General features: G+C 44.4%; 1 protein-coding gene across 1 annotated transcript in view; it reads right to left on the bottom strand.

Moving 5' to 3' along the window:
- The window catches only part of pard6gb (par-6 family cell polarity regulator gamma b), a 51545-nt gene extending 28022 nt beyond the window's left edge, over positions 1-23523 (bottom strand). The window contains exons 1-2 of the mRNA XM_080836724.1: positions 23383-23523; positions 12933-13155 (exon numbers count right to left, since the gene is read on the bottom strand). Coding sequence (XP_080692850.1) covers positions 12933-13155; positions 23383-23457 — 298 coding nt within the window. The 5' untranslated portion in view covers positions 23458-23523. The remainder of the gene's footprint in view (positions 1-12932; positions 13156-23382) is intronic.
- Positions 23524-24940: the final 1417 nt, after the last annotated feature.

Raw genomic sequence — 24940 nt, 5'->3', positions numbered from 1 at the left:
GGGCCCTATGGTCTGTGTGTCAATGGGGCCCTCTGGTCTGTGTGTCAACGGGGCCCTATGGTCTGTGTGTCAACGGGGCCCTCTGGTCTGTGTGTCAATGGGGCCCTCTGGTCTGTGGGTCAATGGGGCCCTCTGGTCTGTGGGTCAATGGGGCCCTATGGTCTGTGTGTCAATGGGGCCCTATGGTCTGTGTGTCAACGGGGCCCTATGGTCTGTGTGTCAACGGGGCCCTCTGGTCTGTGTGTCAATGGGGCCCTATGGTCTGTGTGTCAATGGGGCCCTCTGGTCTGTGTGTCAACGGGGCCCTATGGTCTGTGTGTCAACAGGATACCGGCACATGATGATCTGTTATAATTGTAACCTAACTGTCCATGTTAAATAAAGAAACTGCATTCAAGTGCCCACAGATATTTCTGAAATATACATATTTGAACCAACAGTGAATATATACACTCACATCAGTAAATAAATCACTTTCATTTCACATGTGCTTCCCATGCGGTCTTAACCATTTGCCTATGGTGTGTGACTGTGTGTGCTTAAGTGTGCTTGTGCCTGTGTGTGTGTGTGTGTGTGCGCATGTACGTGTACGTGTGCATGTACGTGTACATTGCGTGTTTGTGTTTGTGTGTGTGTGCGCGTGTGTGTGCACGCACGCTTGTACTTGTACGCGGGCTATATAACAGGGAGGGGCCACAGTAGAGGGCCCACTTTGTAATTAAACCCTTTCCCAATAATAAGGCCCCTTCCACAAGTGTGGACCCACTTCATGCTCCCAGAGATTCTCAAAGACACGTTGCAGTGTGCGAGACACAGATTGAGGTAATGACACAGACACACGCTCACACGCATGCAGTATATAAGGTCCGGTATCCGTGGATGTGGTGTGGCGACCGAACATTAGAGTTAAATCGTCTTGATTCGCGCTTCTAAAACAGTGAAACTATGAACGACTGCAGCAGTCTTACCCTAGACAGCCCAGGAAACATGGCCCAGACACAACATGGCACTCAACCTTTAGAGAGAAGAAGACTTTAGGAAGCAAGGAGGACCAAACAAGTACAAACAAACAAAAACATAGCAAAAGGTGTAATTATGTTTAAGAACACTAAATAACTCCTATAGGTATAAATCCTTACCATACACTGAAAAAGCTAGAGACAGATAAAGAAGCAGGTTTCTGCCAGTCCCACTCTGAGCTCATCAGATGGCGCTGGAAGGACAGAGCCCCAACCTTACGCAGTCAGTGATGCCACACGATCATAAACGCAAAAACAATCTTACTGTAAATCAAAATCACCTAAAGAGCAAGAAAAATCTGAAGATTTATTCCTGGCTCACAGTCAACTATCAATACAGCAGATTGTGTTTAACCTCAAAGAAAATTTCATTTCTGCCCCCATATGAAATCAGTGGGAAAGACTCCTGAGATGTGTACAGAGAGATCATGAATAAACAGACACACTCTAACAAGGTGTCCTGATTGCTGGCACAAATGCCAGAGCTAATCCTAAAGACAATAACACACTTGTGTTCGCAGCTCTGAGGCCCATTTTGGAACTCTGGCAATAAGCAAAAGCCAAGTGCAAGTTTATATCAGTCTGCACATGTCTGGCCTTGCCCTGCCTTCAGGGTGCCATCCGAGGGGAATCAGAGAGAGATGTCTGTCTGAATATGCCAGTTACCAAACCCCCTCCCCCCGTTCCCCCTTATGATTCACATTCAACAACTAATTACCCACGAGGCATTGCTCTCAGAGAGCTCACAGAAACAGAATCAGAGCCCGCACGTCTCTGGCTGGACACATATCTCTCTCTCTCACACACACACACACACACACACACACACACACACACACACACACACACACACACACACACACACACACACACACACACACACCGAGGCTCTTAGGCTATAAACAACTGCAGCATATGGAGCTTTTGGGTGAAAGCAGCCTGCATGTCCTGGCCAGAGGGCGGAGGACAATTAGAGAACAACCTGTGGACAGACTAAGGGGGGCCATCTTACCCCGAGCCTGAGAAGCTGGCACTGCTGCCGGGAGGTTGAGCTAGCCGGCAGAGGATTTGTTGTTTGTCTCTCTCTCAGCAGTGTAATTTGTGGATGATGCTGGATCCATATGTATCTGTGGGCTAACCAAGGGCTTGGCCCCGCCACAAGTGCCAAGATTAGAAAGGGAGAAACCCAGCTGAAGGGAGTCAGCAGCTCAATGCCAGGAGAGAGAGAGAGAGAGAGAGAGAGCGCAGCTCAATGCCAGGAGAGAGAGAGAGAGAGAGCAGGGTTTTTCCTGGGTCAAAATGGCTCTTCGGTGCTCCCAATAAAAAAATGTGCGCGCTACGCGCGCACAGTCTGTGTTACCTATCAGCAGAAATCAATGTTTTTTTTTTTACATTTCATAAATAATGGAGGCTATGCTTGAGGTTATCATTTTGCTTCCACTTTAAATTAAAATAGATAGGCTAATATATTGACAATAGTCCAAGCCCCATGGTGCTATCATGTATGGTTCAAAGATTATCAAGGTTTACCTCGTATATGCAAACTGCTGAAATCTATATCAATAGAATCTAGAACTAACCAGTGGTCAGAAATGGAACACACGAATTATGAAAGTCAAGTTTATCTATTATTACTATTCATGTTTATAACACAAACCTACATACCATTATTTTCACCAATGGAGGCTGCGTTGGAAATCAATAATCAAACTTTTGACAGTATTTTGAGTGGAAATGTAATGTCCATTTGTACAGGTGTACTCGTGCACGTTGGGCTGGCCCTCGCAGTGGAACGACAGTTTTCAACCGCACCGGTTTATCAATAATAATATTAATATTATTATATTCGAGATGCAACACAAACGAGTTGAGCTTTCATTGATAAACCAATGCTGTTGTCTGTCTTCCCGAGGCCCCGCGTTCTACTGGTACTCGTTCAAACGCGTAGACAAATCAAGTAATAGCCTACATCTGTGTAAGTTCACAACATAGCAGATATTTTAATAAATTGAAAGCCATGAATATTGAAACCGCCGACTGATGAAGTCAGGATGCATCCGCAGGTTGAGTAATTAAGTGATTGGGATTGGCTCTGTCCATTCGCGCACCTCACAGACTTAGCAACTGGATATTGATCAAAACAGAACGAGAGTTCGGCTGTAGCCTACTTGAAACATACTATTCAGAACATATTCGCTGACGTGCATCGCATACGTGATGAATTGCTCACAAATCTGCATAAAACAACTAGTGAAGGTGTTTTAGAATAATATTTATGCCATATACAATAAGTGACTTTATGTAAACACCACTTATTAAATGTTAGCTGCCTAATTATTTAGCGCAATGCTAGCATGACTACCGTAATTCGATTTTTAACCAAGGTACCTATTGAGCCTGTTGATCGCGACCTGTTTACAAATCTGGTTAAAAAGATAAAGGTGAGCTGTTATTTATAGATACTAAATATTTCTCAGGCATCTAATGGCTTAAAGCTAACTGTAAAGCATCTAAACGTACAGAGTAAGGTAGGTTGACTGCTAAATCGGCAGCCACCAGTCTTTGGATAGCTCTCATAAATCAGTTATTGTATATATGGCATTAATATTATTCTTACCATCACACATAGGATGTATACGTTCACGCACACACTGCTTTAATAAAACTTTAAGCCTACTATCAAAGTATTGTTTTTTTAGGATAATGTAGGCAACTGCTCGCTCTGCTTCATACAAAAAAAATCAAATTAAAGTGTCTAACGTCTGGCAAACTTGGAGACGCCTCTGTTCAATGATTGGCTGAGGGGGTTGTAGGAGGCGGGATCTGCTGCTGCTGCTTGAATTCAACGTGAGCGCTTAAAACACCATTAAGCTGAATGAGAGTTTTTTTTTTTTTTATCGCAGACTTTTTTTTGCCTTTAGGCGCTCGGGATTTTTCATAGGCGTTCGGGAAAACGGCTTAGGCGCGCGCCCACATTTTCTCTATGCAGGAAAAACCCTGGAGAGAGAGCGCAGCTCAATGCCAGGAGAGAGAGAGAGAGAGAGAGAGAGAGAGAGCGCAGCTCAATGCCAGGAGAGCAGAAGAGGTCTCCTTTAGGATGCAGTAGGAAAAGGCTAAACGTCTGACTATGGCCTTTAAGTGAGGAATACATAAAATACAACATGACTGGCTTTATATATGCTTCTGTGTGTGTGTGTGCTTGTGTGTGCTTGTGTGTGCGTGCGTGTGCGTGCGTGTGCGTGTGTGTGCGTGTGTGTGTGTGTGTGTGTGTGCGCGCGCACGCGCGCACGTGGAGGGAAATGAACCACAGTGAAAGGACACAAAGGGACAAGGACACAAACACATGAACCCTTACTTCAAACCCAAAGTAACGGTGGGAGGAAGGGTGGGTGACCTACGGCTACACAGTGCCTGAGTTCAAAGGACTCAAATAACAACAAACAATGACGCTCCAAGATCAAGTGAACGCTGCCTCAAACCTGCCGTGTGTCTGTGGAGGTCGAGGGACAGACAAATTAGGGCAACATTGAGACTTGTGGAAATACAGCAAAAGAAGTTCATAGGCAGACTATTGTCTTTGTCGGACTACCGCCAGACTCTTCATCACAACCCCCCCCCCCCCCCATAACACACACACACACACACACACACACACACACACACACACACACAGGAAGCATTGCATCATTCTGCATCTATCTAGCTCCTTCTTCCATTCCCCATACTCTACTTTCTTTCATTTCTCTTCCCCTCCTATCATCTCCCTTCCCCCATCCCTCTCTCCAGGCAGAAGCATCATCTCTACTTTTACTGCACTCTTTTAATAGGAAGACCACACACACACACTCAGACACACTTCTATTTTAACAGGGGGATTTTCCAGCTGAGCTTTCTGTGGAGGCAAGAAAAGACACTACCTACTAACACTAACAACAATAACAGGAGTAGAGGGTAAATTGAACCATAGCCCAGACACACACACACACACACACACACACACACACACACACACACACACACACACACACACACACACACACACACACACACACACACACAAACGGGAGCCCATGTTTTAAGCACAAGGCTGATGCGAGTTCTCAGCACATTCTATGCTGTACTAAATCACAAGGCTGAGGCCGCTCGCTTGGCTTCATTCTTCAACAGCTGGCATATGAGGAGCAGCTATTTCACACTCTCTGGCTAAAAGATGCACCCTTACCTCTAGCGGAGGAGAGCCAGCAGCCAGCCGCCGTGGGGAGGTGGGAGAGAGAGAGAGGAGCTCCACAAGCACTCACCTATCAGCTCTCCACACATACTGGACTTTACAACATCAAGGGACAGTCAATGCAAAGAAATATGAAATGCAAGTGCAGGAAACACACACACACACACACACACACACACACAGAGGGGAAAGCTCAAGTGGTGGACAGCTGTTTCTTTACCCTTCTTGGTAAAGAAATTAAGAAAGGCTGGTCTATAAATAACACTTTGGAGTTACATGCATGCTTTCAGAGATGGTGCTTTCATCACCAAGCCTGGAGCAGAGAGAGAGAGAGAGAGAGAGAGAGAGAGAGAGAGAGAGAGAGAGAAAGAAAGGAAGAGGGAAAGGGCTGTTGGCGTAATGGCAAATAGAAGACTATAAGAGCAGCTCCAATTTTGAGGATGGAGGGAAGAAAAACAACAACAGCACAGAAAAGTGATGATGCACAGAGATGGTCAAACATCATAATGATCTACTGACACGCATGAGCCCTGAAAGCTGTGAGGTGCTAAATGTTATAGAGGAGAGTTGCTGATGTCATAGAGGAGAGGGTTGTATGTCATACAGGAGGTGTGGTGATGTCAGAGGAGAGGGCTCTATGGGAGGAGGGCATCTGTGAACGACCAAATAGAGCCTATCTGCTCGGCTAATCTGCGATGTGTGTGTGAGTGTACAATTGATTATATGGGGCTGAGAGAGAGACAGGATTGGATAAGAGAGAGAGCGAGAGAGAGAGAGAGATTGCATGTGTTCAGGAAGCCATTCTCCTGCTACAAAGACCCCAAAAGCCTCAGGGCTCTGGACTCCATCAACCAGATGTGCAGACTGCCGTGTGTGTGTGTGTGTGTGTGTGTGTGTGTGTGCAGACTGCTTTCTTCCTGTGTGTGTGTGTACATCTGTGCAGACTGCTGTCTTTCTGTGTGTGTACATATTTGTGTGCAGTCTGCTGTCTTTCTGTGTGTGTGTGTGTGTGTGTGTGCAGACACATCTTTACAGTTGGCAGCTATAGCAAGCAGAGCAAGGAATGTGTGTACAAGCATGTGCACATTACACACGCTGAACACTAGTCCTTGTGTGTGTTTCTCTGTGCGTGACGTATGTCCTGAACTGTGTGTTAATGCATTATGTGTTTGTGTATCAAAACACTGGAGATCAGTGGTCAGATGTTATTGAGGAATTCAGGGAAAGATGGAGAATAGCATTTCTGCAGTAAAAAAGGTTCCCGAGATAACTCAGGCACGTCTGACCAAAGAAACAGGACAAGGTTACGGTCGGCCAAATACCATTGCACTCCTCCAACAGAGACAGAGACAGAGACAGAGACAGAGACAGAGACAGAGACAGAGGCAGAGAAAGAGGCAGGCACAGAGACAGAGACAAACAATGGGAATATTGTCACATCACAGAACTGTAAATGTGGTGAGTATAAAACATGTTCAAGGCATCTTTCAGGTATGCTGAGAAAACACCCATCGCTAACGGGTCACAGAAGAAGACAGTAGGGCATGCACATAAAGAGTCAACAAGAGTCAACAAGCAAATGTCCAAAATCTCCTTACTCTGTGGTCTGTACCCATAGCACATTCTACACATGGTGATGTGGGGACAAGGCACAAACAGGGATGTTTGAACAGACTAGGCAAATAAGATTGTTGACAGATGCTACACCTGCAGTCTGTTCAAACTCTGAAGCTTCATTGGACAAACACTACTACTGCTAGAGTCCTCTTTGGCAGCATTCCTAAGTGTGTCAGGTCTTAGACGACTTCTTCATAGAGTAGGGTATAATAGGTGCACGTGGAGGGGATGAATACATGTTTCATACTGGCATTCTACCAGGGTTAAACCGGTGTTGACTTTTAGTATGAAAAGTCGGACCGGATTATTTGCTTCTCTACTCACCACTTAACCTGGGTATGCCTCTCGCTAACTTAAAGTTTGACTATGCATCCCTCTTCAACAGACAGACTGAGACAACCCCCACCCCTAAATCCTTCTCCATCTCCTACCCTACGCATTTACTTTCAAATGGGCCTCATAGAGAAAGAGGGCAGAGGCACGTCAAGCATGCAGAGCTGAAATGCATTCTGGGAACCCAGACTCCAGCCAGTCCGGCCTGCTGTCACATTGAGTCTTGGGAACAGTTCGTCAGCGGTGGGGAGGAATGCCACTGAAGCAACAAAGAGAAGGGTGTTTTTCGACTTGAAGGAATGTTTGACCATTGACTAGAATAGAGCCAAGAAGAGAGAGAGGCGGTCGGAGCGAATGCTGCCAGGGGATGCACTTCTGCCATACTGTTCTCTGAATCCTGGCACAATGAAAGGCCAATTGGAGTGGACTGGAGCTTTAAAAACACATTTACAACTCAATGCCGGATCAAAGTGGAAACACACACACGCAAGGAGAAGCATTCTGGCTGGAACTCCAAAGCTCAGTTCACATCTTTAGAAAGAACAGAATTACACACACCTCTTAATAATCTTTTTGAGTTGAGAGCTGCCCAGGAAGAAAGCTACTTTAAATGTGCCGAGTGAAGGAATGACACTTTTATATTCAGTCTGTGCCAGCCGTTTGACCCTCAATAACAGATTTAAGAAGCAGATAATGACTGACAGACAGACAGACAGACAGACAGACACACACACACACACACACACACACACACACACACACACACACCAATCATATTCTTACAGAAAGGATTCAAACATTTCTCAGAAGTTGAATACAGCTTAGTGACTCATGGGTACAAGAAACATCTCCTACGCCAAACAGCAAGACTACCTATAACAGCTGATACAGAGCAGAACTTAACTAGTTGTTTGGATTGTCTCTTACTAAGTCCTGCCAGTCGTAGCCCACTGACCAAAAGCTTATGGACATGCCCCAGACTTCCAAATATCAATACTACCAGCTTACATGTATAACCTAGGTCTCTTATCTTAGCAACAATGGGCTGGTATTTGGTCAACTTGTCAAGGAAGGCTATGTCCATGTAGAGGTCATAGACACAGGCTACCTCCAGGATTATTACCTCCCTTTTAACCTTGTCCAAGAAAAAGACATCAGGGGTGTTAGGGATGTTGCAGAACACATCATCAGAGCTGCCAAACCAATCCGGTATTACACACACACACACACACACACACCTGGTAGCAATGTCAATATAGCCTTGACCTACATCCTACTCCAACCAAACGTGTGTTTATTTTGAAGGGGTTGTGTGTATGGTCTGAACAAGATAACACTGTTGATTTCTCCCATGGAGGGTGGGCAGGGGGCTGCCATTCATTGAGCCTGCTTAAACACGGGGGCCCAGGACAGTCTGTGCTCACGACTCTAATCTATGGAAATGCACCTGGCCTGTTTAACACAGCACATTAGATGGATTTGTATGGCTCTCCATACATTAGGCTCTCAAAATGTGTCTGTCGAACTGAATCACAGTTTTAATGAAGTCTTACAATTGCAGGAATTATCAGGGAACTTTTTTTCTGTGGTTTTATGTTGGAAAGCCCCATGTTGGGAGTGGTATGGGGTGGACAGAGGACGGTATAAGAGGGTCACCTCAAAATCAAGAACACAGAGTCGCTAAAACAGAGAGAGAAACTAGACTAGAGAGAAGACATTTCTTTATACCATCTACACCTCTACTTTAAAGTATGGAATATTCCACATCAAAACCCAGGCAAGCTGTATATTCCAGTAGTCTGTGAACAGTTTGAGAGAACCAGCTGCTATGCTACTGACTGTACCACAGCCAATACAGTCAAACTACACATAATAGAACAACACGATCAACCGACCACACAAAGCTAATAAAACAACGAATGAACCACGCTACCAAATGCACCGGCCATCAGCAGTGGAAGAGTGTGGATGTGTAAGTGTGAGTGTAGATGCGGATGTGTGAGTGTGGATGTGTGAGTGTGGACGTAGACGTGTGGACGTGTGAGTGTGGACGTGTGAGTGTGGACGTGTGAGTGTGTGGACGTGTGAGTGTGTGGACGTGTGAGTGTGGATGTGTGAGTGTGGATGTGTGAGTGTGGATGTGTGGATGTGTGAGTGTGGATGTGTGGACGTGTGGATGTAGATAGATAGATAGATAGATAGATACTTTATTGATCCCGAGGGAAATTAAGGCTTTTAATTGTGTGTGGACGTGTGAGTGTGGATGTGGATGTGTGAGTGTGGACGTGGACGTGTGGATGTGTAAGTATATTGACCAGCAGGAACCTAAGCTCTCATTAGGCTCAATTATACACGTGTGTCTGCCACCCAACACACACACACACACACACACACACACACACACACACACACACACACACACACACACAAGGCGGAGTTTGACATTCGAGCCAGGGGGGGGGCAAAATAATTAAAACTCATTGTAACAGCCAGGGTTCGAATTATCTTTTTGTCTCTAAGGGGGTCTCTGTCATACAAAAGTTTGAGCACCACGCACATATCTGTGAGTCAGCACAACTAGGGGGTCTGGGGGCATGCTCCCCCATAAGATTTTTTCGGAAAATATCCCTTTAATAGTGTCCTCTGGTGGGTTTTAGGAAGAGAAATTAACTCATTTAGATTTAAAATATGGCACAAAAATAAACATTTAAAAGATATCTGCTGAGATAGGTGCTTATTATACTGTAGCATGGTAGGGATTTGCAGCTCAAGTGAGTAGGTAAACGTTGTAAGCTTGAGTTCACTAGCTAGTTATAGCTGGCGGAGCTACTGTTATATCCAGCAGCTGATTATGGAAGCTATAACCGTCTGTCTGCAGGCTCGCGAGGCTCACTTACTCACGACCAAATAGAGCAGGGCGCTTGCCATCACAGTCTCAAACAGGCTGTGCTACTTGAGACTATTTTATTTCGTACTCTAAAAAATGTACAAATTAAGTTCACTAAATCGGTTGTTACGTGTGAATTTGACGATCTAATAGGGCTAGAAACGCCACTGGTCTTGTAATTTGCAATGCAATAAAACGTAACTAATTTGAAGACGACATACACATGCATGTCGTCGTCTTAAACTTGAACACAAGGAAAATGCATCTGGCAGAAATGAAAAAAGCCATTGTCCAACCATGATGTTTATTGTAGATGTATTTATCTCAAAAGCACGTTAAGCTAAAAGTACAAGACTTCTTCTGACTTTATGACCTGTCAAATTGATCGTATCTACTATACGGTTGGCTCTAGCCTAGTGGTGTGGTGGTGAAGTGAGTCATGCTGCCTTCGAGAGCATAAGGTAGGCTACGTTCTGGCTATGTCCCGTGGTATTGTATCCTATTTTTCTCCTCGACGATTTGAACAGCCATTTGAGAAACAACTGTCTGGCATTTTACTACCTAAGTCAGACAATTTAAAAGCGGAGATATTAAACCATGCCAGACGTAATTATTCCACACATTTTTGAACCAATGCAATGACTCGTTTCAGCAACCAGGGGGTGCAGTGCCCCCCCTGCCCCCCCGCAAACTCCACCTATGACACACACACACACACACACACACACACACACACACACACACAGGCCTTGAAATGAATGGAACTTTATTGATTTCTTAAGCCCTGCTTGTCTCTGACTTCAACAGCTATTGGGGAACAGCCACAGGAAGAACCTGGGGGAAACCGACACGCCATTCAGTACACATAACCGGCCTTCAAAGAGTTCACGAGAGAAGCAGTCCCCTGCTCTCTCTCTCTCTCCCTTTCCCTTTCCCTTTCTCTCTTCCTCTCTTGCTCAACAGTCTTGAGAGGAGGGCATCACTGAGGGAGACACGGGATATGGGACTCAGAACTTGTAATGGGATTGGTGTTTGCTGACCTTTTTACCCTGTGTCGGTGTGTCTGTGAGCGAGAGTGTGTGTGAGAGAGAGAGACAAAGAAAGAATAAAAGATGGAGGTCTGACTCCCAAACATACAGAAACTGCTGACCCTCCAGACCATAACAGCGCCTATTGTGACTAAGACAAAAAGGACTGTTCCCTAACAGCTGATAAGCCCTCCGCTAACGCTGCAAAAACACCAAACCCAAAGCGTGTCCAGGTACCGGGTAGACTAAACAGGCCTCTCATAATCTAAGGCTGGCTTTACATGGAGCCTAGTTTCTCTTAAACCGGGTTCATTTTTCACACGGATCGAATCTTTAATTGCGTAAGGATGGAGCCTGGTAAAGAGAAATTTGCGTAAAGACGAACACAGCCGATTGGGATGAACCGGCTGTAGTACATCACCCACGCCTGTTGGTGGCGCTTTAGCGCTGCTACAGACAACTGAAAAAACGTAGAAGAAGACACGAGCACACGGATAAACAGAAGACATTAGTCAAGCTCCAATTAGCAACGTTTAGCCTAGAATGAGAACTTAACAGAAGCCTGTTAAAGAGTTATATACATGTGAGATGCGAGGGTGCTGTCTGCTGACTATTCTAGTGTACTCCACAGGTTTCATACTGCTGTCATTTTCAGTTGTCACCGCACCAACCGCTGTGGAGGGGGGCTCCAAAATGTCCCCCAGGCCAGGGTCTCAGTCTGCCCAGTCATGCATAAGAAAGATGTTAGCTTAACATGTTTGGGTGGGAAGGGGTTGGATGAGACCCAATGACTCAGATGCAAATATTACTCTTGGTCGATGTCATTCTTTCTCTCTTTTTTTCTCTCTCTACATGTCTTTTGTTCTAGAGGTGAATGCACCAGTGTGCCAGTGGACATTTCCCCCACCCCCACCCCCACCCCCAACTCTGACCTACTTTACACAGACCAGGGGCTCTTCCTTTGGACAACAGATAGGACTTATCCATCAGACAGACACACATACTCAGACACAGACACAGACACAGTCACAGGCCTCAGACAGCTACCAGAGCTGACCTGCTCCGCCTCCTGCTAAGAGGTAAACAAAACAGAAGGCTGCCCATGACCGGGTCTTTAATCAAAACTCTGGGATAAAAGAATATTGTGGAACCACTAGAAAAACAAAACCTTATGTCTGGAACATGTCTTGATTAATATGAGCCACAGGAAAATCAGTGTGAAACTACCGATGTGTGTGCATGTGTGACAGAAGAGTGAGTGAGTGTGAGAGAGAGAGATATAGAGATATAGAGATATAGAGTGAGAGAGTGAGAGGGTGAGAGAGTGAGAGAGTGAGAGAGTGAGAGAGTGAGAGAGTGTGAGAGTGTGAGAGTGTGAGAGTGTGAGAGTGTGAGTGAGAGAGTGTGAGAGAGTGAGAGTCTCTGATGATAACGTGCCACAGCAGATCATTCCCACAGGAAGTGTGCTTCAGTGAATGCTGCCATCAGCAGTAGCAGCTCTTCCTGCAGAAAGAAGTCTGGGGACCGAAGCGCCCCATAAGGCTGAAAAACTTAAAAACAGCCAACATTCAACTCTTTAGACCAAACGTCCAGGAGACTGTCAATGTTTTAAGTTTATTGGTGAAAATGAAGCCTTTCTGTACCACTTTAAAAGGGGAGGACCAACTGTGTCCGGGGGTTAGGAAAAGACAGAGAGAAAAGACAGGAAATGAGACCTGTTCAGAGGGCATGGGAGCAGGAGACAGACACATAGAGAGAGAGAGAGAGAGAGAGAGAGAGAGAGACATGGACAGACAAGACACAGAGACCCAGCACCATACCTTGTCTCTGGATGAAAACCCTGAGGAGGGGATGGGCGGAGGTGACAGCCTTGCAGAAGTTGTCGTCGTTGTTGATGGGCAGCAGGTCTCCGTGCACGTCTGCATAGCCGATCATCACCTCCATGTTGGCGATGCGGTGGATGTGCATTATCAGATGGTAAAACTCCTCAAACTTGCCTGGCTTCACACGGTCCACAGAGAACCTACGGAACTCAGCTCCATACTGCTCAGAATCACACACACACACACACACACACACACACACACACACACACACACACACACACACACACACACACACACACACACACACACACACACACACACACACACACACACACACACACACACACACACACACACACACACACACCACAATTAGCTAAACAGCATTTATCTAACTTATGCAGTGAATGAGATGACATGATCAAATGACACACATTTACATAAACTTGGGTTCAATAAATAATGTGTTCATCCTGCAGACAAATGCAAACACACCCAAGTGTATAAACTTGTCCATACTTGCACATGCGCACGCACACACACACACCAGCAGGACATTGGACTCATTTATCAGCTCATTTATCAGTTTCACTCTAGGACCCTCAGAAGAGCAGTCTCAACACTGGGGGGTTAAGGTGCCATTAAGCTACTCAAACGGTCGCGTCGGATAGTCGGGCGGTGGGCGGCCGGATAGTACGTACTAGTTAGCATTTGTGTCCCGGTTATGGTGCTCCAACGGCCGTGGGTGCTGAAAACAATTCACTGCCACAAAAGCACAGGCAGAGTAGCGGTTTACCTGCCGAAGATAAGCTATTTCAAGACAATGGAAATCATTTGTTGGCCTTGCCTCTCCACCATAACTGTTGCTTATTCACCGCTGTCACTGCTCTAATGCAGCAGGTGTCAGCAGACACATCCCAATCTGACTTTGTCTAATGTCATATATACACCTGAAAGGCAGTGGCAGCTGGTGACATTTTTTTTGGGGGGGGGGGGGGGGGGCGCAGTTTGGTGGCGCAGTTTAAATAGCTCTCCACAGTGAGAAGAAAACAGGTTTTGAGTAGAATATTTGCAGTGATGGGCAAGGTCTTGATATTTGTAGTGAGCGAAGCTATCAGCTACTCTACAATACATTCAGTTTCACTACACAGAAGCTACACCTCATAAAGAAGTAGCAAGCTAAGTTACAAAAACCTGTCAAAAGTAGTTTGACTTAGTAGCTACTTTCAGTTAAACAAACTGCATGCCAAGTCAATGCAATTGTAGTGATCAACACAACGGTCAGTCAGATAAAAACGGTCAATTAAATTAAATCACCTGTACGTGTGCTCGTATGTTTGTGTTGGATGTCATTATGTTGACAGGAACTTTTCTTTGGCATTTTCCCAATTCGACTCCCTGAGCAGACAGCACGGACTTCCTTTATTTCTACTTTATTTTATTTTAACTTTCATCATCTCTAGCTGTATCTGAATATCCACAGCATTCTAGTTATCCGGTTGTCTAGAATGTGCATGCAAACTACCCATTTAAAATTAATTAATTCTAAATGTATGAGCAGCGTCTGTTGTACTTGAAATTATGATACCTAGCTTTTCACTAGTCTCCACTAAAGTGACGTAGGCCTACTGCTTAATTTGTCTGTTTGATGGATACAGGGAATGTATGAACATTAGAAATGTCCAGGATACATTCTTTCGAGGACACTACTGCGCTACTTGATCAATAAAAGAGCTTAGCTACTGAAAAGTTACTTGGTTTTGTAAATATCAACGTTACTGCCAACCAAGCTACTAAGCTAGTAGCGTCGCTACAAGCATTACTCACTGAACAGCCCAGCTCCGGTCGAGGTACGTCCTCCCGCGGTCAGTGCTTAAATCCATACATTCTGGTCCCATGTCTTTTAGTCTTTTCTTATCGACATCTGATCGTCGATTAAAAGGTATTCCACGAATAGATACTAAGGAGTTTTCAGTCGCCATACTCTCAGATTCCAATTCTCTGCTAGCCTAGCTATGGTGCTCCGGTAGATATGTGATATTTAAATGAGATGTGAGGGAATAACAAAAGGTGTCTGATTGGACAGTCCTGTCAGGATGATATATAAGAAGCCCTGTCATTGGCTGTGGGCGCACTTGATGTGCGCCCCGGGCTCGACCTGTCATCCGCCAATGAGAAGCTGTCCTTGCTCAAATGTTCCTGCCCCTTTTTTTGGCTCCCATAGACTTCCACTTGGTCGGCACCCACAGGGAGGAGTGGCTTCTCTCTCAATGATAACGAATGGCAATATATTATATTTGGTCATATTTAAGTGTTTTTTGACAGGGGCTTACGGTCTCCGGCACACATTTAACGCTTTAAAACGGTACATTTCTTATTAAATTATTTGATATAATGTTTTTTTTTTTTTCATCTCAAAATTGTAGGGTGGGCGGCGCCCCAGCGCCTTGTATTGACGCACCGCCACTGCTGAAAGGGAAAACTTATCTCTATCATGGTGGGTATTTTTTGTGGGAGAAACAGTAGCAATCGACAACAAAATGATATGCTTATCTTACACTACAGAAACTATTAAAAAACGATTCAATTAAATGAATACGTTCTTATTTTCTCTGGTATTTGTGTCATATTCAGATTTTCAAAGATTTCTGGGTAATTTTTGTGTTGTTTTCCAATCAATGTCAAATCTCTATTTGATCATGTGACGAGGCGATACGATGTGTAGCCTAATGTTTACGAAGGAGCAACTGCTATCGTGAATTATACAATACATAAGTTGTGAAATGAAAGAAAAACACATCACAGTTAAAGTTGTATGAGTATTGATTGATTCACATCGATATGAATGGATGACATGCCTAACAAGTGGTTTTTAGTGGAGATTTCGAAAAATGATCGCAACATATTGAAAAATCCTGTGCTTACGTTGTATACGTGGACTTCAAGTTTACAAGAAAAAAACAAATATCTTCAATTGTAAGACCCTTTTGTTGTGCCTCTTCTGGTGTAGCATACAATGTGAGTTTTATTTGGGCATTGCAGATCGCTATCATGTGTAATGTGTAGGCTATTTCATTCCATTCTTGCAATGTGAATAATTTTATTTCTAATTTTATATATGCTTATCTCCCTTTCCTGCGCGGTTGTACTTTTAACAGGGCTTGTTTGTGTGAGTGAGTGCATGTAGTCGGCCAAATCACGGCCAAGTGGTATCCGTCGCCATGAACGGACCGACATACATTTTTGCGGGGACATGGAGAGCTGTCCGAGGGCTCTGGAGAGCACGGAGAGGGCGTTTCAGCTACCTGAGAAGGCGTTCCAGCTACCTGAAGGCGTTCCTATGTGCCCAAAATCGTGTTGTACGGATAAGTCTAATTCAGCTCTTAAGGCCGTTTTTTACTTCTACGATTCTCTCCGATTCAGTCGTAGAGGGACACTTTGGCACGCCTTGGCAACACCTTCACCCAGGTGTTAACGCCCATCCGAGCCCTCGGAGAGCTGGTCGGAGAGGAACGCTTTTTTCTAACTTTTCTTAAAGAGTCGGAGAGAGTCGGATACCCCCTTGGCTGTGATTGGCCAGCTTATGGCATCATTTCCAAACTACATAATTTCCGGAATCAAACATGTCAGGACCTCACATTTCCTGTTTTCTGTCAAAATGTTTTAGTACGACTTTGGTAAACTACAAAGCCTCACCGCTTGCGGCATTACGGCTACCATATTTTATATAAACCCTCGAAAAGTACATTGCTCCCGACCACTGTTGGTCTCTTGGCTGGTGGCTCGGTGTTGAAAGTGCCTTCTCCAACCAGCTTGAACTGACATCTAACGTAATTTGGCTGGCAGCTGGCAGCATTACTTTGCATCCATTAAATAGGAAATGTATTTCATGTATGTGTAGAACCTATTTAGAATGTCTGACTTTACATAAAACGGCATGTGAAAGACATTTGAGGCAAACATTACTTTTGCCTCAATGAGGGTGGCGTGTGAGAGCATATCAGCACGGTCTAAGCATTGGTCTAAGCACACTTTTGAGTGTTATTGTGAATACGCTAACGCTTGATTCAGCGGAAAATCTAGTAAACGTACATACCACCTGCGCCTCTATCTCCTGTTCTGTTGTTGTTGTAGTTGTCGCCCAAAAAAAAAAAAAATCGCTACAAGCACGTCCCCTGCTAATAACTCAAACTAGTCCAGCTCCACAATCAACCATTGTCTAGTTGCCATCGTTCGCTGTATGTGAGGATTGGGGTATTTATACAATAAACGACTACCACACACACAACGATTTCTCTAAGATCGTCTTCTTGAAAATTGGGCATTAAAGATGACCAGGGAGAGGATCATAAGTAAGTGTGCTCCTGTATGTGTTTTTCAACATATTCATGGTTGAAATGGCAGTCCCACAACTGTATGTTGAGGTATGCATGCCCTTGCTGTGTGGCTGATATAACTATAAAACTGCATGTTGATTGGTATGATGATTACCGCGGGTTTATTTTTCTGGCCATTTTCTCAGAGTTTGAGGGGTAATTTTGTTCGAAGTGTTTATGCTTTGTTTCATAGTGACACATTCACGTTACCACTTTTTGACAAAGGCAACCGTCTCGTGGCCAACACTGAGTGCGTTGTCATAGCGTTGTAGTGATATAAAGGTTACCCAGAAATCATTGCAAATCTGAATGTGACTAAAATACCAAAGAAAATAAGAACGTATTAATTTTATTGGATCGTTTTATAATAGTTTATCTATTGTATGTAAGATAAGCATATGGTTTTGTTATAAATCGCTACTATGTTTTTCACCAAAAAATTACCACCACGATGGAGATACATTTGCCTTCTCAAGTGAATATATAGCATTAGACATGCTAATTATGACTGAGCTCCATGTCTCCAAGGCCCATGTAACGACACCTGCCCGACAGGTCCAGAGGGAGCCCACATGTCATGTCAGTGACAGTTGGGAGGAGGGAGGAAAAACAATGAATGACTTCCAACAAACAGGTAATGGGGTAGCTACAGCCTCGACAAACAGTCATTACCCCCACCCAGTGGTCTGGCGCTGAATAGGTTTCAGCACGGATAGCCGTCGGAGTAGTATGTAGGGCCGACTAGTACGTTAAAATTTTTCTGAATCCACCGTCCGCCCAATTTTTTTCGAGGACGGAGAGGGATGGAGAAGTATATTGAGGCCTTTAGACAGCCACAGAGGTAGGTGTGTGCGTGTGTGTGTGTGTGTGTGTGTGTGCAGCCTCAACACTGGGGGGTTAGACAGGCACAGCCCGATGGAACACTCGATGGTTCCTGGCCCTCAAACCCACATCATTACACTCATTCTACATTCAACTCTTAATCGCAACCACTCACGCAACATTAAAAAAGGCTCTTCCCATTTAGGATGCTAACTGCTATGACTTGAGTGATGGAAAGCTTGACTGAGAATAGTCTCTTTGCTAATAATTTGCCCATTAATACAGATCTTGCTTTATTTGTGAATTTTTGGTAACCTATGATTCAGTGTTGTGAAAAGAGGAAACAGCATAGGCTTGTTGACAACAGAAAAATGAGTGAGAGAGAGAGAGAGAGAGCAAGAGAGAGAATGAGTGTGTGTGTGTGTGTGTGTATGTGTATGTGTATGTGTATGTGTATGTGTATGTGTATGTGTGTGTGTGTGTGTGTGTGTGTGTGTGTGTGTGTGTGTGTGTGTGTGTGTGTGTGAGGGAGTCAATGAGATGGAGTGAATGGATAGAGCCTAGTTCAGGCAACATAGAATGAAATAGTGAACAACAGAGGTAATAGTTGTCACGACTAAGCACTCTCTCTGCCATCTCCCTCTCTCTCGCACACACACAAACACAAAGGCTTGTATGATTTGTGGAAGTATGCACAGACACAGAAACACACAGGCTGGAATCATACACACAGGCATGGCTTAGTGGCTCCCTGTAGCAGTTCTGTTTCATCACAGCAGTAATTAGTGAGTGTGCTGTAGAACTATAATTACGCACTCAGAGACGAAGGCCACCATTAAAGCAGCACTTCGTCACATGCACATCAGACTAGAGGGCGAGCAGGGTGGGAGCTGGAGTATTGGGCTGAGGAACAGGTGCTTAAGTCAAAGTTTCAAAGAACAGACACACACATACTCTGTTACATGTGCACACACAGAATATATTTATATGGAGAGAAAGAGAGAGAGAGAGAGAGCGAGAGAGAGAGACAGAGTCTTAGTTTCTCTTTCTCACAGAGACTCCACATATATTTGAGAATGTAGATCCTTCTCTTGCCAAGATAGCACTGTAGCTTTGCTAACTTCTATGTTTAGCAGCAAACCTTCAGAGATGGGGACTAGCTTGTTAGATTATGAACAGACATCAGAACTCATTGCACCTGAGGACGAGTATGCATTGAAATTAGTAAAGGTAGCACCGTCATATGATTCTGCCCAAAAACCGAAAGACTAATATTTACGCAAGAGATGTATTTCAGTCAGGAACTGCTCTGAATTCTATGGAACTAATTATAGGGTGAATCCTGCAGGCTAGTTGTTGGTTTAGATCAGGGGCCGTATTCACAAAGAATCTTAGGGCTAAAAGTAGGTCATAAGTGGCGAATTTAGGAGAAACTCCTAAAAATAATGGGCGTGTCAGTCTTAAATGTAGGACTCCTATTTTTTTTTACTGAGAGCAATTCACAAAATATTTTATCCCTAAAAGTAGCACCTAAGTCTAGGACAGCTTAAAACTCCTCATGAGGACTCCTAAATCACTAAGACCTATTCACAAAAAATCGTAAGATGGCTGCAGCCGACTTGGAATTGATAAAAGACATTGCTTAAACCGTGAAGGTATTAATATTGTCGTAGAATTAGCGCGGGATGCAATGACGCCTTTAAACAACGATGTGTCCCGAAGTGAAATGTTTGGAAACATAAAGATGGCCTATTTGGCTTCGCGGAAAACGCAACTGACGACACTGGGAATCATCAGTCAGCCGTTTAATTCATCAAACTATCAACGCACTGTAGACCCCACATCATCCAACAGTCTATCCAGTTGCTTTTGGACAATCGCCTATTACACAATATCAAAGTAAATTCCATGGCGATCGCAGGAATGTCCAGTGACGGGACACACATTACAATAATTCGTCCACCGTGGCCTGGATGTACCGATGACTCGTGCATTTCAACGGAAAGCGGTCGCAGGTTTTTGAGAACTTACCAGTTGGATGCCGCTGGGGTGACAGTGGCTATTGGTCCTGGGACCAGTAGGCTTTCGCTTAGGCTATACGTTTCGCGTTCGTTTCGCTTTGATCAATTAAGATTGGAGGGCTTAAAGGGCCGCATGTGCTGATATTTGAAGTGGTCAAGGGCTGGAAATATAATAGCCTTACAGTTTGCTGGGTGCTTTAATTATTACTGCCTTGATTACATGCAATTGCCATATTTTATATTGATCGCTTTATATTTCTCTTAACGTGCAAAGTGTCATTCCCGTTGGATGCACAAACTTGTCATCATGCGTGTGCATTCTGCTAACTGCACTGTCCATAACTATTTAATGTGACTTCATTTGAAGCCTAGGTTATTCTCTTATTTTCAGTCGATATAGTGGGATTGTTAGAGAGACGTCACGAATGAGTTTTTAATGAGAGAGCCTGTCAACAACCAATCACCGTCCTCACCCCTTCTAAACTCGTGCATGAGAAGCGACGTCATCCATAGCAACGGAGTTTTTATCTTAAGCTTAGGAGTTGGTATTATCCTTAGTATGAGTAGGTCTCAGAGCCGTTGTGAATCACTTTTAAGAAATTACTCCTACGTAAAAGGTTTTAGCGCGAGTTAGGAGCACTCCTAGTGGTAAGATAAAAGGCTTTGTGAATACGGCCCCTGGTTTTCTACTGAAGGCCAAAAGTGTAACAGCTTCAGAAAACATCCATGTTGTAATGGGATTAATGTGATCGAGCTGTTTGCTAACTTTTTGTTGTCTAGCGCCTTCATGCTCCAACTAGGCCTCCTGCTGTCGCCGAGCATGCTCAGACACGGACAGGAACTCTCTAGAAACTCATCCACACATCAGTAACAATGACAGAACTGTCTCTTCCACTCCTCAGAGAACTATTTCATGTTCGGGCAGGCACACACACACCTCTGAGGTCTGACACACTCCAGGCCTCATGACAAATGTGATTAACCCTTCTCAGCTAGATTCAGGTATGCTACGCTCATGTTAGCTTGTGTTTTGGAGGTTCAAGATGGCATCATTCCAAAAAAGCAGGAGAACGAGTTAAGGCCAACCCAACAGAGGCTGTGAGGCAGGCTTACGCTGCTGGACGTCAAACAGCAGATCCATCTTAAAACACAGGAGCCTCCCCTTCTTGATAAGGAGGGGGAATAAAAACAAAAACAGCAGACCGTCCCAGCTCCGCTAATCTTATCGGGGCCACCTGTTGTACAACCCTATCAGCGCCTCGCTCAGTAGAGGACATGAACTCCATGACAACAAAGAACCCCGCAACCTCACGGTGGTAAACTGCAGTCCGTTTCCAGGAAAAGCTGTGGAAAAAGACTCCTTGGGTCACGTGGGTGAAAAGATTAGTGAGTCATGGCGCTCTTCTCTTCTCAAGTCATATTGGTTGGATGCCAGTTCTTTTCTGCATGTATTGCTCAACCCAGAATGTAGAGAACACAGGTGATGACACATTATGAGGTGGCCTTCTACATAAAGACTAGCCTGATACCCTCTTACTCTCCAGCCTAGTAAAACTGACCAGCACTCACATCACAGGTTGAGTGGGCTTGCTCTGAATAGCCATCAGGCTTTTCACAGTGTTCTTTTGTGAGCACTTCTTTTCATAGTGCAGGCCAAGAACTCTCGTACCCGTCCTGTGTTCTTACAGACTGTGAGAAAGTTGCTCAATCTGCATCTCATTCCCCTTCTTTCAGACTGGAGTATCCGTCTAGTTTAGGGGACCAGTCTAGCCCCAGATTGGAGAGAGGGGTGTGTGTGTGTGTGTGTGTGTGCTGGGGGTTTTGTGGGGTCTTCATAGGACTCTTTCATAGATGATGGGAACCTAACATTCCAATCCCTGCTATGAATCCAATGATTGCTGAAGCTCTGGCTGCCTCAAACAAAAGAGAGATGAGGAGGTGGGCAGTGTGCCCAGGCACTCTTCTAATGGAGGCCTTCACAGACATGGCACATCGTTATGACCCCTGACCAAACCAAATTACAATCCTGAACCTGGTTTGTACAACATAACAACCTGAACCATGATCTCTGTGTAAAGCTAGGCTGTGTACCAAGGCCAGGCTCAAGAAGTTGAAGACTCTTAAGGACCTTGTGTAGGCTATCGTATTTAGCCTACTAAATAAAAATAATAAAATAAAGTGAAAATTAAAATGTACCTGACATACTAAGCCCAAGTCACAGGCCCTAATTGCTCTGTTGCTCAAGGGTTTTTCACTATCCCAAGACACCGCGTCACGCCTGAACGTATTCACCAGACAAGCAGAGCAGCAACACTTTATCTCTGTGACAGATATTGAGCGATTCCTTTAGATCAAGATGGGATGTCATTATCAGCCCATGGTTGTAGGCAGAAGGGAGGCCGGTATGGTCCTGTTCGGGTAGAACTTAAAGACCAACTGCAATGTATCAGTCCTAGTTCAGATTTGGTAAACGATGTTACCGAAGTACACTAACTAAAAACCCTTTAAAAGTTCGCGTGTTAGGCCATTAATTTAGTTACCAGACCAGTTCCTCTCGATAGCAGTAACACAACGTCGTTAACCGATAAGCCCAGGTCATCAACTCAAGGTATTTGAAGCCATTCCGACAGACACAGCTAGGAATGGTAACATAGTAGCCTAGGGGAGTCTTCATGGAAGAAAAAGTGTCGGTCTTGTCAATTTCGGTGGCATTTAATGGGTGATAAAATGTCAGGGCAAACTCCTGGGAACATGTTTTAGGATCGAGCACGTCAACGTCAGATCTTGTCAGAAACTCGATCATTAGGAGGCCATCTGATATAGCGTATTACAATCCAGCATTTCATGATAGATGGGTGAGATGAAAACATGACGCTCACTACACCATCTAAAGCATCCGAATTTGTTACAATAGTAACAACGTTTTTGAGGGAAAACAGGAGCATCACATCACATGGGCTAGGCAAACACATCTAACCAGACATTCCAGATTTGCAACAAAGAATTCTAGAAGGAACAAACTTATTTCACCAACGCCACTATCTAAAACTTGGTTGCATGGTACTATAAGTGTTTCACAGACCGTATTTGTAAAATTCAAAACGATTTAAGATTTTCCACCTTCAGTCGTGGACATCGGTGAGTTCGTGTAGCACTTTAGGATAGAATTTCCCTGTTAAATAGTTTCTCTACAGTCTATCGTGTGACAAGAGAATCTTAACCTACCTTGCTTTTGACTTCAACGGCGTTGCAGTCCAATTGTCGTAAAGACGGCGATTTGTTAGCGATAATCCGACTCATTTTTGATTTCTCTTTTTAAAAGTCAACACTTTTGCCCGCTTCACGGGGCTACTCGGTTAAAATCCCGCGTCGTGTAAATGGAAAAGTTTTCCCTCTGCAGGTGTTGGACGCCTATATTCCACCTACGAGTGGTAGAATCCGTTCGCCTGTAAGTGAAACTTCAGCAGAAAAAATAAATGTTATGAAGAAATCAGCGATTCGGACTGGGGGAGTGGGTTAACTTTTAAAATGACATCATCGCTGCGCCCCATAAGCACACCAGCCCTCCTACAATATGGTCAAGAAAACCACGAGCGGTTATACTCCCACACACCAGAGGACGCGCTTTTACATGTGCTATTCAAGTGTTTTATTTGTCACATACAACAAATGTAGTGAAACGTGTCTACGCTCCACACTGTGCACAAATAAAATACAAATTAAATACAATTAAATTAAATAAATAAATAAATAACTAAATAGTACCTATTAATACAGCCTATGACGCAGCCTACTTAAAATCGCGAGGCATGGGTTAGCTGAGAGATGCCATTCTAAATTGTTTTACACGATCGGGTCACCTGGGTGTCTCCAGGGCTGTGTTCAGCCCCGACAAAACCTAGCAAATCAAAACAGTAATGTGTTGGACACCCCTGTTGTCTTACGCAAGCAGCTGCAAAGGCCATTCTTTGCATTTTTTCGGAACTTCGGAAAAGTGTAATGGAGGAGTCTAATGAAATCGGTTGAAATACGTGCTTTTTGTTAACTTTTTTATTCTTAACTTGCATTTGTAATGGACTTGCATTCATTATGCGCACTACCTTTTAAATACTGGGTTTTATCTAAATGTCGCTGCTGATTGGGTAACACCTCCGACACACCCACCAAACGAGAGAACCTCAAAGCCCGTTGCACATTATTTCGAGGAAACGTGTCGTTCAACCCGGAAACCGTAGCAAAACAGTGCAGACCATTTTCAGATTGAACGTGCCCCAGGTTTACTGCGCTCTGGCAGCCTAGTGCGCCAAGGCGGACAGCCGTCGCCGCAGCCGCTTCGTCCTGCTGTTATGGTCAGTTTGGGCAGCCCAGACCACTCCCTCACACAATTTATAGCCTATTAGCTGCTTTCGTGTCACCTATAAGGAATGTACACTTTTCTATATTAAATTATTTGTATATCAAAACAACATTAATGCAGCATAACATTATGCACCCGAATCAACCTTAAACCTTGAATTTAACTTTAATGCTCGATTTGAGTCTCACAACAGGTCAGAGGTACCTGGAGCAAGACAGCTGCCCTCTCCAGGTATCTGTGACTGATGTGTGCAAGTCATTCAGGAGAGTGAATGTGCATAAAGCTCCAGGACCTGACAACATCCCTGGCCATGTTCTCAAGGCCTGTGCTCCTGAACTGGCAGAGGTGTTCACTGACATCTTTAACCTCTCCCGACCCAGTCTGTTGTCCCCAATAGCTTCAAGAGAGCCAACATCATCCCACCAT

The sequence above is a fragment of the Sprattus sprattus genome (assembly GCF_963457725.1).
Source record: "Sprattus sprattus genome assembly, chromosome: 4".
Classification (NCBI taxonomy): Eukaryota; Metazoa; Chordata; class Actinopteri; order Clupeiformes; family Clupeidae; genus Sprattus; species Sprattus sprattus.
This window is presented reverse-complemented; position numbering and strand designations above follow the sequence as displayed.